The 15,556-nt window shown below is 43.1% G+C and overlaps 1 protein-coding gene across 4 annotated transcripts in view; it reads right to left on the bottom strand.

Annotated features, from left to right (window-relative positions):
- PCSK5 (proprotein convertase subtilisin/kexin type 5) overlaps nt 1–15,556 on the bottom strand; it is a gene marked incomplete at its 3' end in the record, with an annotated part of 433,646 nt that overhangs the window by 239,816 nt on the left and 178,274 nt on the right. For all 4 annotated transcript variants that reach the window (XM_080668429.1, XM_080668430.1, XM_080668431.1 and 1 more), the window contains exons 8-9: nt 15,072–15,284; nt 3,494–3,594 (exon numbers count right to left, since the gene is read on the bottom strand). In XM_080668429.1, coding sequence (XP_080524555.1) covers nt 3,494–3,594; nt 15,072–15,284 — 314 coding nt within the window. The remainder of the gene's footprint in view (nt 1–3,493; nt 3,595–15,071; nt 15,285–15,556) is intronic.

Below are 15,556 nucleotides of genomic sequence, written 5' to 3'. Positions count from 1 at the left end.
GTCCTAGGAGCTGTCACAGCAAAGGTAATTCATGACTGACTTTTGTTGGGCTCAGATAAGAGATCTGGATACTTCAAGCTTATCTGTTTCTATGTTTTGTATTTGTTTTCTTTTCTCCTAGTTTCCTAAGAAGGTTTTTTTGGAAAAGCTCTGACCTTAGGGGAGCTAGAAGAATTAGAATGGCAGAGGAGGCTCTGGCCGGGATGGCTCAGTTGGTTGGGCTTCATCCGGTCAGGGCACATGCCTGGGTTGCAGGCTCGACCTCCAGTAGGGGGTGTGCAGGAGGCTGCTGACTGATGTTTCACTCTCACATTGATGCTTCTCTCTCTCCCCCTCTTCCTTTCTCTCTCTCTAAAAATCAATAAACTCTCTCTCTTTTTTTTTTTTTTTTTTAAAGAGTGGTAGAGAGGTCAGTGGTTGCCATGTATCCCAGGTAGGATCCACTTTCTTATGACCCAGGCAAATCAATCGGCTGGTGCAGGCAAGCACCTGGGGAGGAGGTGAGGATTGGGAGTCTCCCCTGCGTAAATACTGTAACCCAGTGAAGTTAGGGTTAATGGTGCATTCGTCCTTGTGCAGAGATAGCTGGGACACGCATTCACTAGGGACTGGTAGCCCCTGTTCTTCACCTGACCACTCACCCTCACTCACGACTCCTGTGACCTGAGCAGGGTGCCTATCTGCAGTGCTGGCAGTGTCCTGAGTCAGAGGTCTCTCTCCTCTCTCCTTACAAGGGAGTACCTTAGAGATGCAACTTGGGAGAGTAAAGGCTGAAGCTCCAAATACCAAGGTTAAGTGTTGTGGAGAGTACTAGCCTCTTGTAAGAGCAGACTGCCAGGGGAGGGGGCTGGCTGAATGGGTAAGGCTTCTTTGCCAGGGTTAGGCTTAGAACGAACAATAATAATCTGCGTACTCTGCTATTTGAGAGCCTCACTACAGTTTCCTAGTTTTAGATCCTTTTACTCATACTGGAGGCCCGCTGCTCAATGATCCTTGTGTAACATCAACACCGGACCCATTCTTAGCTCCCTGACCGCTTTCCCCTAACATACAGCTTCACTTACAGGCAAAGACTGGCCTGTAGCACAAAACAATGGAGTTCCAAGAAAAGGTTTATTGTTTCTCATTTTATCAGATGATTTACCCTGTACTTTGGCCCCACAATCGAACTAGGCTATTTTAAAGTCTTAAAATACAGTGGATTTTCCAGGTAAACTGTATCTTGGGACCTTCCTTCCACGCATCACAGTTTTGGCAAAAATCAATCTTTAAAAATGCTCAAAATGCAAGGGAAAGAAAACAGATGCGGCCTCTCAGTGTGTTCTCATTCCCCAAAGGTCTGATCCAACTGTAGGCTGTTTGGAGAATAGAGTAAGGACTTTTCATCTGAACTTAAAGAGTGGTTAAAATAATTACTAAAAATATGAATGCTGTAGCAATAGCTCAAGAAACTGAGTATCATTTAGCCACAGTTATGGTACTGGGTTGCCAAGTTTGAGATTATATTCTCTTTTGGGGGGGAAAAGGGAAGTGCAGGAAGAATTCCTGATTTTTCCCCCTTCAATATTTTGTGGACAGAAAAATATTCCAGAGAAACAATCTAGAATTCCAGAATGAAGATGATATATTTTTCAAAACCCCAATTTACAGCCACCAAATGAAAAACACAGATACTTCATCGAGACGTCTGCCCTGAGAACAGTCCAGGGAAAAGTTGTAAAATGAGAATTTAATAGGATTAGTGCCAGTTCCTTGCTAAAACCAAACTTTTAACACTTTAAAAGATATGGTATATTGAAATGATTTTAATATTTAACCTCATCAAAAAGAAAGAAATACAAACATTCATGGGAGTCAAATGATACACCTGCTATGGTCTCAATATCTGTGCCTTCCAGGCCTCCCCCCCGCCCCCCAATTCATATATTGAAAATTAGCAACCAATGTGATGATCCTAGGAGGTGTGGCCTTGGGAGGTAACCAGGCCATAAGGGTGGGGCCCTCATGAATGGGATTAGAGCCTTGACAAGCAAGAACCCAGAGGGCTCATCTAGAAAGTGGGTTCTCACCAGACACCCTCTGGCATCTTGATGTTGAACTTCCCAGCCTCCAGAACTGTGAGAAATAAATGTGGTTTATAAGCTACTTAGTGTATGGTGTTTGGTTATAGCAGCTCAAATGGACTAAGATAAGATGGCCCATATCCACAGCCTGTGTTGATATACCTGTGTCAATCCAAGGAGTTACCTGACTTAGCCCTTTACTGCATCCGTATTACATTAAAGGCCTGACTGCCTTGCCACAGGCCTCTGCCTTACAGATGGGCAGCAGGAAATGTTGCGAGGCCACCTCTGTGTTAAGAATAAAAAGTGCCTTTTTGCTATAATACCCGAGTATGTTATGATTCTTGTATTCTTTTCCTGTCGCCTGCTATTGTTCTATATCAGGGTACACTAGATGAAAGAATCTTTCCATTCCCTCCTTAGGACAGGCATGCAAGGCCATTTTGGGAAAACCACTCATATCATTACTTCAATTCCTTGTTGTTATGATTCTCTTGTAAGGAGGGCCTCCAAGTACGGGCCCACAACCCCTTTTTTAAAGTCCTTGCACCAAATGTATTTAAAATGCAAACTTTTTTTTTCCCCAGATAGCTTGTCTCTTGCATATATTATATAAACTTCCAATGGGGTCTAAGCCAGCACCTCATAATCAAATACATTAATATTTCTGTATTTTCACAATAAATAAGGACTGCCACTAGTCTCAAATCAAATCAGGGCAAACTTTGCAATTAAATGAGTTTTGGTGTTAATTTTGCAAAAAAACCCTTGAGTTTTCTGGGCATTTGGATTTTAAAATGGAGAGTAAGAGAGTATAGATATGTACTGGGTTTTCAGAGTTCAGACAAATTGATCTATTGGTGCTCAGAGAAAGAAGAGATGGGACGCATTGCAAATAACCTCAGGGGACCTTTAGTCTCAGAATTTGACTACATTAAACGGGATTTAAGGTAAGTGGGTTGTCCTTGTTCCTGGGCTCCTGTCACATAACCTTAAAATATTCTGTCCCCGAGAACGAGTCTGTGATGGTACTGTTGTCATGGACTCTGAGCTGCCTCGCTGTTCTGCAGGGAAGGGGCCCAGAAGTGGGCAGACCTGCCCACTCAGACTCACAGGAACATTCCCAGACTAGAATGAAAACCTCCACAAGGCAAGAGTGTTGGAGCCAACTGGCACGCTCGCACATGACTCCCTGATAAAGTAATGACACAGTTTGATTTTTTAGGGAATATAAAAACTCAAAAAGAAAAAGTGCCTTTTTCCTTAATATAGGAAAAAAAAATTTAGAGCCCTAATCTTTGAAGTTTTCAGGTTGGGATTGGGAAGATTATATTCTGGGTTGTGCTAGGGACTCTATACTAGGGAGAGGGTAGATTGTCCGTGAGGTGAGGGGTTGTCGCCAGTGGAAACAAACGGATATAAAGGCTTACTTGGCTTCCAGGGCCAGTGCAATGATGCCCGCAGCCATGGGGGCCGAGGCAGATGTCCCAGTGTGATTGTCCGTGCACCGCTGCCTCAGGTCCGTAGTGATCTAGAAGACAGAAGTGAAGATTTTTAGGGTTCTGGGGTCAATGTGAATCACATGCAAGTAGAAAGAAATTTACTTATACAAGTGGAATGGAGGGGTGTTGAAATAGTTGTTTTAAATTCCCTGTTCCTGTGCTCCTATGACCATATCACTTCCAGGGAATCGCCTAAATCAACTTTGGAAAGGGAAGGGTTTGGAAACGACTAGGGGAGCGTTTGGCCTGAAACATAAGGGTTAGGCAAATTCTCCTTAAATTTTATGCCCTAGACCCCTAGACACCTCACTTACCTCACCCTAATCCCAGCTCTAGTTAAAGCTACAGTTCTTCCATTACGCAATATTTTTATTTTTTAAAAATCCTCACCTGAGGGTATTTTTTCCATTGCTTTTCAGAGAGAGTAGAAGGAAGGGGAAGGGAGAGAGGGACACAGGGAGAGGAAGAAAGGGAGAAGGAGAGAGGAGAGAGAGAAACACTGATGTGAGAGAGGAGACACATTGACTGGGTGCCTCCAGCACACACTCCGACTGAGGGGCTGGGAGTAAACCCTCATCCCAGGTATGTGCCCTTGACCAGGAATCAAACCTGCAACCCTTTGGTTTGCAGGCCCACACTCTAACCACTGAACAACACTGGCCAGGGCTACCCCACTATTTTTAATAATCCAGACAGGTTGGACAGCAAACAAACAGTGAGTTAGGCATTGGTAGCATAAGGAGTAAAGCACACAGCCCTTCCAGAACTGTTAGGTAGGGGGAGCCTCAGGTTTTAAGCAAAAGGTATGCTCTGCCATAGAAGCAACATTTGTTTAAGGACTTTTTAGAATTCATGGAAATGTAACATGGAAGAACCAAGGATTTCTCAAAGATCTAACACGAATACTAAAAGTCAGGTTCAACCCATGCACTTGATATGAAATTACAGCACTAAGTACATCTTATCTATAATAATAAAAGGGTAATATGCTAATTAGACGTCCTTCTGAGGTCATTCCTGATGTCCTTCCTGATGAAGCTGGGGCTGGAGGGAAGCCAGCCCAGGTCCCGGGTGCATGTGGGCAGCCCGAGGGAAGCAGTCCTTCTGAGGTCATTCCTGATGTCCTTCCTGATGAAGCCGGGGCTGGAGGGAAGCCAGCCCAGGTCCCGGGTGCATGTGGGCAGCCTGAGGGAAGGAGCCCGGATCCCGGGTGCCGGAGGGAAGCTGGTGCCAGCAGCCGGGGGAATGAAGGCCTACTCTTACACAAATTTTCATGCATCGGGTCTCTAGTATATTATAGAACTGTGGTCAGAAAACTGTGGCTTGTGAGCCACATGTGGCTCTTTGGCCCCTTGAGTGTGGCTCTTCCACAAAATACCATGGCCTGGGCGAGTCTATTTTGAAGAAGTGGCGTTAGAAGAAGTTTAAGTTTAAAAAATTTGGCTCTCAAAAGAAATTTCAATCGTTGTACTGTTGATATTTGGCTCTGTTGACTAATGAGTTTGCTGACCACTGTTATAGAAGAACATCAGCTATTTCTCCACTTTCTTCAATCACAACGTGAGAACTAGATCACGTTTTCCTCTTGGTGTGAATGTGGCTCAGTAACAGACCCATCAAGCAAGGGTGGTGCTTCATTGCAGCATTCAATGGTGCTTTGTTTCATGACCATTTCACTAAGAAAAATAATTAAATTCAGATTGTCTTTAACAAGAGATTAAACACTATGGGATAAGATTGTGAACCACTGTAATATCTAAAATTTTGTAAACCCATTCCTCCTGACAAGCATCCATTTTTGGCCTCTTGGGGCTGATATCACTTGTGCTGGGAATGCACAGGGCATGTGAGATGAGCTGGTGGTCTCATAACAGTTATTGGAGACATCAGTAAAGCTTTCTTCAGCATCACAACAAATATAGTCCCCATATTTTACAGGTAAGAATCTGAGGTGAAAGGTCATCAGAAAGGCACAGGGAGATATAAGCAAAGTCCTGTTGTTCTAAGGAGCATCCTTTAAGAAGAGTGTGATGATTAGGTGATCTGGAAATAAATTTGATCTTCACAGGAAGAAACAGGTTTGTAACGTCCTAGAAATAAATCCTCCCCTAAAAATTCCCTCAGTGCCGCATGAGGTAAGAGTGGACCCTAATTACTTGTGTTGGGTTTACATCCTGACTGAGCTTCACAAGAGGCCATCAGTTCTCATTGTCTTTCCTTTGCTCCTTTGGTACCTCCACGGCTACCAGATTCTCCATACCAGGTAGGGACCGATACACAACAAGTGGGAGGATAAACAAAAACATACAGAACCACACAGATATGGTGATGGGAGAGAGGAGACAAGCTTTGAACTCTTCCTAAATGATTGAATGGTGTGCAGGAGCCCCAACTGTACATTTGCCAGGCAGGGAAGGCTGTTTCTAGCCATCTTCTCAACCTCCACATTGGATGCCTGTAAGATGTCTGGATAAACAAGGCCCTAAACACTCCTACATTAAAAAACTTCCTGTATTTATTTAAAATTATTTTTTCTAATCAATTTTTTAGATAGAGGGAGAGAAAGAAATATCAATGTGAGAGCGAAACATCGATCACTGCCTCCTGTACACCCAATACTGGGGGCTCAAGCCCAAAATGCAGGCATGTGTCCTGTCCAGGGATTGAACCAGCAACCTCTCGGTGCATGGGACTACACCCAACCATAGGATCGGGCCTAAGCCAGCAGTCAGACATCCCTCTCACAGTCCAGGGCTCTCGCAGTCTGGGACCCCTTGCTCCTTACTACCAGCCTGCAGCGGAGGTGGGAGAGGCTCCCGCCACTGCCACTGCACTCACCAGCCGTTAGCCCGGCTTCTGGCTGAGCGGAGCTCCCCCTGTGGGAGTGCACTGACCACTAGGGGGCAGCTCCTGTTTTGAGCATCTGCCCCGTGGTGGTCAGTGCGTGTTATAGCAACCAGTCATTCTGCTGTTCAGTCAATTTGCATATTAGCCTTTTATTATATAGGATATGCACATTGCCATACAACAGATCTCTAGAACTTTTCATCTTGCATGACTGAAACTCTACCCACTGAGGAACTCCACTTTCTCCCTCTCCCCGACCCTGGCAACAACCATTCCACTTTCTGCTTCTATGAGTTTGACTACTTTAGGTACCTCTTATAGGTAAATTATACAGCATTTGTCTTTTTTTGTGATTGGCTTATTTCACTTAAAATTCTATCCTCAAGGTTCATCCATGTTGTAGGATTTCCCACTTTTTGGGCTGCATAGTATTCCATTGTACGTATATACCAAATTATCTTTATTAATTCATCTGTCAATGGACATTTGGGTTACGTCCCCCTCTTGGTATTGTGAATAATGCTGCAATGAACATGGGTGTGCAACTATCTCTTTGAGATTGTTTTCAATTATTTTAGATATGCACTCGAAGTGGGGCTGTTGGATCATCAAAAAGGTATTTCTACTTCATTTGAAATTATGGGTAAAAGTGTAGCCTTATTTTCCAAAGGCCTGATCCCTAAATCAATGCATAAACAGCCCAGGAGCAGCCGGTTTCCCTGTTTTCAGATACGCTCTTGTTGAGAGATGGCCTTGCTGCATTCTTCCCATTTTACCTCACCCTCATGGTCACGTTTGCCAAGTTTTATTTTTTTTTTTCAATGACTTGTGCCTGGATTCAAGATTTTTCATGATGTTTTCCCACTTGGCTCCCTTTACTTATTCTTCAGCTGCACCAGACACTTTCAATGCACAGAAACAAATCCAGAATAAACACTCCAAGTGTGTGTTGCATTTTTGAGTCTAATAAATAACCAACTCCTGCCAATCCCAAACATGAACAATAAAAGTTTTAGGATGTCGGGTTTGCAATAGGAATTTGCCCTATCTATATATACACACCAGGTATAGACACCTATATATCATATTATACATATAATAATAGACTTAAGCAAAAAGCTACTCAGTGCTTTTACATATAAACACCAATTTAATGGTAAATGCTATTGATATAGGTAGGACTGCAGAATTCCAATCACCACTGTGCTTTTATTCCCTCCCCCCGCCCGCCCGGCCCCACCCTGCAAACACTTCAACGAGATGAAACTTGAGTAGTGAGCAGGAGTGGAAAGGGAGTGGAACAGGAAGGTGATGGAGAGGAGGAAGGAATGGAGAGAAAAGAAACAAAAACATCCTCACTCGCTTCTCATCCTGCCTTAAGTGGAAATTTCAGCTGGGTCATCTCAAGAGGAAGTTACTGTCAGTGGTAAAGATATTTAGGTGTAAATCAGAAAGATCTAAGGCAGGGTTTTCATCATTAAGAGTAGCCACAGTACCGAAGAATTTTTTGTGTCTATCTTTAGAAAGAAAAGGCAAAGACCACCAAGGAGCATGCAATCTTAAAGAAAAATGATGTTCTGAGAACTGGAGCCACACGGGGTAACCCCATTAATCATAACGCATGCATACAAGATCTGACACTGTAATTTAAAGGAAAAGTTGCACTCGGCCCACATCCCGGGGCAGGGAGTCCAGAGATGCTGTATGTGAAACAGAACAATAAAGCACTTCACGTTTAGATTCCATTTTAAAGAATGTCTCGGAACCTGGTTGCAAGCCCGGTGGCGCATCTTGCACACTCCAAATTTCCTCAATTCACTACCCAAGTCAGAAACAATTTTCCTCCTCAGAACCTCTCCGATTGCTCAAGAAAATATCATTTCTGCCCATCAGAGTGAAGAAAACAGGAGATGACACCAGGCCCCAAGCCAGATCAAAGCTGTCCTGATCGGCAAATTAGATTTTCAGCCTGTCCCAGGATGAGCAGCAGATGGTTTTTTGGACTCTACAAAGTTAGGGACATCATCCTCCTATGGTGAGAAGGGGTGGGTTTTGTTCAGGCCCAGCCCGGCTTCCTCGGAGAAGAACCATCACTTTTTCTCATCCTAAATCTTTATTTCCTAATCTTTCATATTTCATTACTGGAGCTGATTGAACCTTTTATTCTAGCCTGTTGATGTCATTCTCCAGGGAATCTCAGTCCAGACTGACTTTGTCCATCAGCAACAAGCTTTTATAGCAACCCTCCAGTTAAGAGTTTTTATCTCCGGGTTATCTTGTGATCTGTTTTATTTTGAAGGTGCCATATTTTCTCCTATCTGGTAAAAGTGCAACTGAACAGATAGTTTTAAAACATGAAATGAATTTGTCTCTGGTGTTGATTTTCATTTGGATTAGAAATGTGCCCAGAAATCTGTTTCAGACACAGCTATGAGCGATAAGGAGAGAAATGAAAAACCTTAAATGTGTCCATGGATAAAACAGAAGAAGCTGATTTATTAAAGCACAGCAAAATAAAAAGGAACCGAGGACCAATTAATGCTTTATATGTTCACTGAAGCACAAGGACTGGTGTAAAATTCAATCATTGCTGACAAGTCCACACGAAATTCCACTCCATGTTGCTACAAGAATCTATAAATGCGAAGTGCAAAAGTAAGGTTTTGCTTACAAATGTGAGATTGCGATTACTACAGAAAGATGCCATATTACATCATGCCCGCATCTCCGTAATGTTTGCTCGGAGCTCGTAATGTTCGGTATGGAGCAGAAGCACAGTATTGGCTAAGCTGAATTGCTAAAGTCAAGCTCATCTGTACTCATTTCGTTCTGTACTTTAAACTCTCCCACTCATTAGGAAAGACTTCAAGGTCACTTCTTTATCAACTTTCCACACAGAACTCACATAAACTTATAAGCAACCTACAAAAAGTATGTGTGCATATGTCTATATGCAATCCGGGGGGGCTAAGTAAAGGAGAGCAATTCCCCTCACAGCTACTATGGCTACCACCAGCTGCCCTGCTTCTAAAGCTACCACCACGAGCAACCTGCAACAAGTGAGGCAACGGGCAGTAGGGGTAGGGGTGTGTGTGTGTGTGTGTGTGTGTGTGTGTGTGTGCGCGCGCGCTTGCGCTTTCATGTGCATAAAGAACTACATTTAGTCCCACGAAAATGCTCCAAGGAAGATATACTATTTATTAACCTAGTAGGTGGAGGTTCAGGGAGGCTAACTTGCCCAAGCACTAACAGCTACTGAAGAGCTGGTAGGTGGTGAAGTAGTAAATCCTGCAATGGCAGAGAAGAAAAAGCTGAGTCACGGAGTGTGGTCCTCTGGGAGAGTAAGGGTGACAGACACCACCAGCAAGGACAGTGGGACCTGGGACCAGCCCAAGTCAGCCAGTGGGCACACTGAGTCTCCTTTGGGCCACAATCAAAATCAGAACTTTTCAGGAACAAACTTTCCTTTCCTCCCCCCTCCCCACTCCCATTCTCAAGAGAATATGTACCAAACTTCCAAACAAACTAAACACATCTGGATTTGCTAGTCATGAAAAGTAATGACACTTCCGGAATCAAAAGGAGAAACAGAGAGATGAAAGAGAACAGGACCTGTCCTGAATAATGAGTTGAGTATTGGGGGAGTTCACTATGTTTCTGCAAAAGGAAATGTGTGGCTGCTGAGTAGCATTAAAAGCAAAAAGATAATTCCTCCACGTAGAATTGGTGGTACAGGCCAACCCTGATACACCCCAGGCAGCAAGTTTGTTTTGAACACAAATAAATAAAATGACATCAGGATAGGGTTGAGTAGAGCATATATTTTCTCAACCTTGGCTCACAAAACCCATCTCAGGAGGAATACCGTGGCCCCCGAATTCTAATCACTGAGCCAAATTATTACAGGGATGGGGGGCGGGGGGGAAGGCAAAGACTCAACTAGTCCCAAAGGCAAGAGATAATTTAATGATGAGAGTGATTGGGGAAAGAGGGGAGCTTCAGCTCCCAAACAGAACTTGGCAGAAATGCTGGGATGTAGTTACAGACTGCATCTTTAATGGTCTTTGACACTAAGAAAGGCAATATGTTACAGCTATATCATGTCATAAGATGGAAAATGGACTCCAGGCAATTTTCTACGCTAAATATATTGTCAAATTCCCTTTGCCTCTCACCAACCTATCAGCAGGAGCAGTTTCTCTTAAAGAAACACAACACCCCTCTGTCTTCCTGTAAACACTCCTAAAGCTTCCATCCTTCCAAATGTCTGATTAGTCATTTATACCTAATTAGTTATTAAACTCAGGCTCTGGGAAGATTAAAACAAAGTCTTCAATCTCAAGTACTTTCCATTCTAGTGTGAAAAACAGTCAATAAGAAAATGTGCAATCTCATGTTAAGTAGCTCTGTGGAAACTAGAAAGAAAATGGAACAGGATAAGAGTATAGTGGAGGGAAGAGCCATTGTTTCAGGGGAGGTGAAGAAGAATAACCTCTCTAAGGTGAAAATTGAGAACAAACATAATAAATAAGTGGTTTCTGGCCTAATAGACTTCACTTCTCCCAGGACAGAGCCCTGAGTTGAATGTCACACAAAACAGCATATGCTTAGGGAGTTTGGTGCCCACACTGTGTTGCAGGCACAAGCAATTCAGATTGGCAAAGAGTTTTAGGTTTTTGCAAGAGGACCAACAGTCTGAGGGGGGTTATAAAAAGGTCTAATGAAAGTCAAAATAAGTGGGCCACATAGTAAAAAAAAAGGGGGGGGGGAATTGTCATTTAGCCCCATAATGGATGTGCCCGAAAACTATCCAGGGCATGATATCATATAGGTTGCAAGGTGGATTTGGGAGCATCTATCTGATTTTGGTTGTAATCTGGGCTCTACCACCTACTAGCTTTCTTTCTCTTAACCTTTCGAGCTTTATGTTTCTCATCTGTAAGGCAGGGAAAACACCTGATCTTCCTGCCAAGTGTACTGAAGACATGATGAGACATGCATTCGATTACATAGTGCAGGGGCACACATTAGAGGACCACAATGTTAGATTTAGGATATTTTAAAAGCACTATAAACATATTACATATTCAACACAGACTAAGATGTATACACTATGGTTAATAAAAATATTACTTCATAACATGGCTTTATAATAACCAGTCATGTCCACTGGTTTCTGCTTCTCTTATAGAGGAGCTTCTTATTGTAGTAATCTTGATATTCTGGTGCTTTATCTGTTGTAATAATATGATATAGGGCTGCCCCTGATCGGATCTGTTAAAGCATGAGTAGAATACCAAGGTCCACAGTCATCCCAACAGTAGTGGCAGGAAACCAAGAGATGGATGGAGACCTCGCTATGTTTTGAAACCCAGACAAGGATTTCCTGCTTGCATAATGCGAGAAGGCATTTGTTGAGGACAAGGTCACTTTATTTAACAAAGTGCTTTCCTAGAAGCAGAGAGGAGATGTTTCCTCTCTCCTGGGTCCCCAGCAGCTGCCTTGGTTCAGATCACAAAGGTGCTCTGTGACTGAGGAATGCTGAGTGTGCACTTCTGGAGGGGCTGCAAGTGACAAAAGAAAACGAATGTTCCCGGGAAGAGAGCCCCGAGTAGAAAGGCAGATACTGCCATCCCCGTCACACTCTATTACAGATGCCACTAACAGGATGCGGGCACCTCCAAGGGGCCACCCGAGTCTGGTTCAAAGCCTGATGATGACAAGGTCCCAGGAACAACACAGGACTATCTGTCATCCTGACATCTAGAAGGAAAAGGGGTCAGCTGGACCATAAAAGGCTGATATGGTTGCCAACTCTATTCATGTTCACACCGTTAACATGTTTGCCATCAAAGTGCCTTTCTTTATGGGGAGAGTGGAACAGACTCAGTATTTTATAGATCGGCAGAACAGGGGTGCAACAAGCACCTCTGTTAACAACAGCTGGGAAAATGACCAGCCTTGCTTCATTTCTGCAGGATGCAGAAAGCTACACTGACTCAGGGAACCATGGTACCAGCCACTGACTCTGCCAGGTGCTGTGTAAATACCTTATATCTCATGCTTATTCTCTTCATGAAAATCTGTGAGGTTGATGCTGGTTTTACTTCCATCTTATGGGATGAAGGAACCAAGACTCTGTGAAGGCTGCTTAGCCACTGCACAGTCTGAAGCTAGACTATAGTTTGAAGCAGCTCCCACATTTTCCTCTCCATCTGAGAGTAATCTGGAGATTCAAGCAAAATAAGGGAATCTGAGAACCAGATAAAGAAAATTACTAGTAAGTTGCTGTAATGAAAATGGGAGAGATTAAATAAGAATTAGAAATGAGTAAATGTTAAATACATAGTGAGTTAGTAAAGGTTTTGGTATCAAAAGCAGCAACTAGGGAAAGGGAAAGTACAGGACCCGAATCAAGGATATGTCACAGTGTCCACCTTCCCTTTCATGCCTTATCCTGGACCACCGAATGGACCAATTTGTCCATCCATGAGAGAATCCTATATGACCACCCTGTCATGGGGCATATAAAAGCTACTGCACAATCACAGCAAATAGTGAAGGGACCAGGAAGGTCAAGTCTAGGGACTAAATCTAACAGTAGCAATTTTGAGGTCCCTCTGTCCACATTGTGTTCTCCCATATGGGGCTCAGATAACCCTTCCTTCCTTTCGATATTTTACCCTTTGGATTATAAGTTTCCCTTAAGGAAGACAATTATGGAATTTAACAGTACCCCTCCTCCAATCCCAGCAATCAGGGATAAATTGGGCTAAATGGGCCTATTTACTTTGAAGCAAAGGTGAGTTTGTCTCAAATTGCCTTCATACTTGAGAGGTATAAGAAGGGGATCCTTAGTCCAGAGAGTTCTGTCAAGATTTTCATGATGCAGGACTGACTGATGTAACTTATTACTAGTGGACACTGACCATTAGTTCTGAGAAACAAGGTCTTCATATTTGAAAGCTGCAGGAACATTCCTATATTATAATATTTCCATAATGAAGGTAACAAACACATCACAGAGGATCATGATCCCACTAAGAAAACTATGAAACTTCAAAACATACTCATCTCTGTATTTTCTCTTTTCTTATTTCTCTGTGGATTGCAGTTATGTTTACTGATGACTGATGGAGGTGCTTAAAGGCAGACCCATGTGTATATCTTTTAGCCCAGCTATTGTAGAGAAATTAGGGAAAGATGGGGACAGATGGGATCTGTACATGGGTAGGCAGTTTTTATTTAAATCAATCTGCAAAATGTCACTAAAGAAGGTCTTAAGAAGTAACTGAAAAATCAAACATAAAATCATATAATAGCCAGGAATCAATCCAAATGGGTATGAATAGAGAACACCATGGATGAGATAGTGTCCTATCACGGCTGTGGAAAAGTCAGCTGTAGCATTAGGGAGTGATCCAAACTTGCATGAATCGATAAGACCCGAAAGCAAGGTCTTGGCTAAAGGCTAAAAGGCGGCAGGCATAGCAGCTGAACTCCACTTTAGTAAGACAAAGCCCTAGACAGTTCCCAAAACCATGATCAGGAAAAGAGCAAAGAACAAAGGTGTTTGACATTTAGAATCAGCAGCACCGTGCGGGGTACCCCCAAAGCCAGACCTTTCTGGAGCACAAATGGGTCAGCTAGTGGGAAAAGTACTTTTTATTTACTTCCTCATAATCTCTGTAATAACTCCACAAACTATGAACTATTAAATGTCCCCGTTTTACAAGCAAGGCCACTAAAAGAGAAAAATTCAGTAATGTGTCTAAAGTTACCCAGCTAGTAAATAGTTCAACACCCAATGAAACCCAGGCAGGCTGGTCCTGCAACCTGAACTCTCGCCAATCCTTTTGCTGTCTGCATAGAGAGTAGGTGTGTTAGCAAGCAGGAGATCACACAGGACTCTCTGCTTTTCACTCAGGCCAACTTTGTGAGGAAATATTAGAAAAGCATCTTTTGTATAGGTTTAGTTCACGTTAAATAAATAGAGTCCAACTGGAATTCTGGGTTTCCTCCTATACTTTTGTTTTTCACTCTGAATTAGCTCTCTTTGGAAACCAAAGCCCTGACGCTAAGGCTGAAAGGCAGTGTGGGGACACAGGGATACAGGCACCGGGCTCAGATCAGATTTAGGTTCTAATCTAGTCCCTTCTTGCCACTAACTCACTGGGTAAAGGGGAACTGTTCATTTGTCCTCAGTATGAAGCATAATCATGTCTAAGGCCACATTAAATGCAGGAATGTCATCACCTGGACAGGCTTCTTCCACGAAATGGTAACATTTACAAATACTTGTATTGAGTAATCAGCTAATCAAACTTTCTATATCCATATATTACATGTGCATATAAATTTGTGATTTTCCACCCGGCTGGAGTGGCTCAGTTGGTTGAGTGTAGCCCAGAGTGCCAAAAGGTTGCCGGTGAGATCCCTGGTCAGGGCACATATCTGGGTTGCGGGTTTGATCCCTAGTCGGGGAGCATATGGAAGGCAACCAATCGATGTTTCTCTCTTCTCTCTTCTCCCTCTCCTTCTCCCTCTTTCTAAGCATGTCCTCAGGTGAGTATTAAAAAAGGGATTTGTGATTTTCTGTCTGAATGTCAAAGTGAAAGATAAATAAATACATCATGGCAGGCATGCAAATGGCACGTACTATTTTCTTATCGTAGGACTCTCCGCTGCTGTAGGTTGTGGCCAGTGTGGAGGAACACTCTTCCAGGTACCACGGCTTCTTTCCGCTCTCGGCGGTGCTGCTGATGGAGATGGTGTAGATGCTGTTGGTATAGCCGTCACAGGAGCAGTGGTCTTTGCTCCTTCCGCCATTGCCTGATGCCCAGACAAAAACAGAGCCCAGGCCTCTCCGCCCCTGTTTACAAAGACAAAACGTTAAAGAGTTAAATGATGGAAGAGGAGGATCCCAGGCTCTAGATGGAGAGATCAAAATTGACAAGACAGAATCAAATATTTGCAGGAGGGTGTGATGCTATTTTAATAACATGCTGGGTTTAAGTTGTGTTTTGATGTAAGAGGAGTTACTTGTAGAAACTAAAATAATCCGATGTAATATATAGCATGGTGGCTATGGTTAATAATACTGTATTACATATTTGAAAGTTGCTAAGAGAGTAGATCTTAAAA

This window comes from Plecotus auritus (genome assembly GCF_963455305.1).
Source record: "Plecotus auritus genome assembly, chromosome: 5".
Taxonomy (NCBI): Eukaryota; Metazoa; Chordata; class Mammalia; order Chiroptera; family Vespertilionidae; genus Plecotus; species Plecotus auritus.
The sequence above is the reverse complement of the archived record's forward strand: the minus strand, read 5'-3'. Positions and strand labels throughout refer to the sequence as shown.